This window comes from Silene latifolia, chromosome 10, assembly GCF_048544455.1.
Source record: "Silene latifolia isolate original U9 population chromosome 10, ASM4854445v1, whole genome shotgun sequence".
Classification (NCBI taxonomy): Eukaryota; Viridiplantae; Streptophyta; class Magnoliopsida; order Caryophyllales; family Caryophyllaceae; genus Silene; species Silene latifolia.
The window spans coordinates 156,024,089-156,026,823 of record NC_133535.1 but is presented as its reverse complement, the minus strand read 5'-3'; the positions used below and the strand labels follow the sequence as shown (position 1 = coordinate 156,026,823).

The window sequence follows — 2,735 nt, the reverse complement described above, 5'->3', positions numbered from 1 at the left end:
GCACCTCCTCCAATTCACGGTCTTTAAGCTCCTTAAAAGCTGTTACCCTGGATAACACATCTTCCCTATCCTCGTTAATGTCACTGAGGACAAGGGTTGCAGCAATTTCCGCTCGCATGAGGTCATTGCTTTCCTCAGTCCCTAGGGTACAATCGAATGGCTCTCCACGGTACAGCAACATATGAACCATGACGTACAGACCACAGTCATTGACACTATGTCCCGCTCCCGCCGATTGAATTTAATGTTGACAAAAGGGAACCCTTCAACTTTCTTGCCTTTGTCGAGCCCTTTGTAGGCCATATACTTTCCCATTGCATCAGCCTGGCGGAAGTTAGGCAAGGCGTTTAAAAGGGGAAGACGTATTAACAAAACAAATGGAGCTGATAATTAATCTAGTCACCAGTTTTATAAGTCTTACAGTAATACGCGCAATCCCTCCGTATGGTAATTTCAGAAGATCGTCCTCGTAAGAACGGTTATCAAGATACTCGATCTGCTGAGAGAGGAAATTTATGCAAATGCAAGAGTAATGATCTTCATCGCCAGTGCTTACCGGGACGAAAACCTACAAACATGCACCAAAAATCTAAGAGTTTTGAAACATAATTAGCAGATTAGAGGCATACATATTGTGCGTAGTTGGAGTTATACAGTCTGTGCCCAGAGTTGTACATTATATGTGTAGAGTTGTACATTCAATTTCCAGAGTTATACAGTATATTCTTGTAGTTGTACATTATGTATAATTCTGAAAGCTAAAGTTATATACTGTATAACTCTTGCCATAGGATGTATAACTCTAGCCATAAAATCTATAACTGTAAGCATATACAGTGTAGTGTATAACTCCAGGTATTACTCTAGGTAAAACTCCATGCCTAACTCTAAAGCATATATTGTACAACTCTAAGCATATACTGTTAAACTCTACGAAAATAAAGCTCCCTTCCAGTATGTAAATGTCTCTATATTGATATCTGAGCTCACCATATCGGAGTCCAGTTGGAATGGACTAGAACACGACTCTTGCCACGTGTCCCACGAGTAACAAAAGCCTTCAGAATGATCAACAACCAAGTTTTTCTTCCTGCCTTGCCAAATTTCAATTGCTAGGGCCTATAAAAATGATAGACGGGGGTTGGCAGCTTGTATCATAAGTTACGTACAGTTTGTCACAAAATAACTTGCGGAGTTCGAGCACACTTACAGCGTGAGCTAGGCCAAAGAAAACGCGAAGTGAAACAACATTTTGCGGTGTTCGCGTGCGTAAGCTGATTGAGTAGTACAGACTAGCAGTCGATGACATTTCCCAGAATCTATTTCCCGGGCATCAACGACTGGAGATCAATACGCGTTATGCAGTTTGGACAGGGATATGTGACCAATTGTTCCCTACAAAGGATTAGCAAAATTGAGACACGCAGCAAGGGAATGCATTCATGGCCTGTTTGACTGTCGTATTGAAATATAGGTAAAACTTATCTTTTACTTACGATTTTTTGTGGTCGTGGAATTCATCAAAGACATAATCCATTACATCCTTCCTCACCCTGAACACCGTCCTGAAACGTTCCTTGTTAAATCGCAACCACTGTGAGCATACGTGCTGGTCAGGATCGGGTGCCCCGCAATCCTGAGAACAACCTAGGTTCTCAGGTACAATGTCCATACACGGAAGGGGGGCAGTTGAATGCAGTAAGAACGGATGGTGGATCATGTCACATCGCGGCACATAAATAGGGGGTGGGAGTGGCGCAACAGGCTCAACCCTAGCATCTCTAATTTCAACTACCAAACCTTCTTTGGCAGCACCAATCGTTCGCTCCTCAACCCCGGCAAATGCCTCATTCACATCTGCCGTGCTCATGAAAGTCAGAGGGATTTCATTTCCAGTACATTCCGTTGAAGGATTCCCCGGGGTGATCTCCGCACGGCCGACAACATCTACGTTCCCACCCCCATTGTTAGAATGTTGTTCAACATTCTCAATTACATCCTTTTTAACAGTGGCCTGAATGAAAAATAACAAAATTAAACACCAAACGTATAACTCTGGCCATAAAATGTATAACTGTAAGCATAGAATGTATAACTCGGCCATAAAATGTATAATCGTATACACTATAATGTATAACTATCTTTGTATAACTCTAGATATACCTCCGGCTATCTAATGTATAACTCAAAGCATATATTGTATAACTCTAGTCATATATCTTTGTATAAATGTAGTCATATCTTGGTTAACAAAGTGGCATGAATGAAAAATAACAAAATTAAACACCAAACGTATAACTCTGGCCATAAAATGTATAATCGTAAGCATAGAATGTATAACTCGACCATAAAATGTATAATCGTATACACTATAATGTATAACTATCTTTGTATAACTCTAGATATACCTCCGGCTATCTAATGTATAACTCCAAAGCATATATTGTATAACTCTAGTCATATCTTTGTATAATCGTAGTCATATCTTGGTTAAGAGTTGTACCAACCGGCCGTTGCAGTGGCACTACAGTTAGAAGGCTTCAACATAAGTTTCAACAAGGTTATACTTGATCAACTTAGAGTTATACACGACCAATAAACAAAAAAAAAAAACGATTGTATAAAAAGTATTTGTCGCAAATTAACAAACTTACCTCGCCACCAGGACCACTCCCGTACGCTGGATTTCCACGTGCAGCTTCCTTCATTTCAGCAGTAGAAAACAGACACTCCAT

At 40.3% G+C, this 2,735-nt stretch overlaps 1 protein-coding gene across 1 annotated transcript; it reads right to left on the bottom strand.

Annotated features, from left to right (window-relative positions):
• Positions 1-1,319: 1,319 nt before the first annotated feature.
• LOC141608709 (uncharacterized) lies at positions 1,320-2,735 on the bottom strand. The gene is made up of 3 exons (XM_074428055.1): positions 2,655-2,735; positions 1,497-2,014; positions 1,320-1,395 (listed from the first exon to the last, which is right to left on the bottom strand). Exons 1-3 carry the CDS (start codon positions 2,733-2,735, stop codon positions 1,320-1,322), a joined length of 675 nt encoding a protein of 224 aa, XP_074284156.1.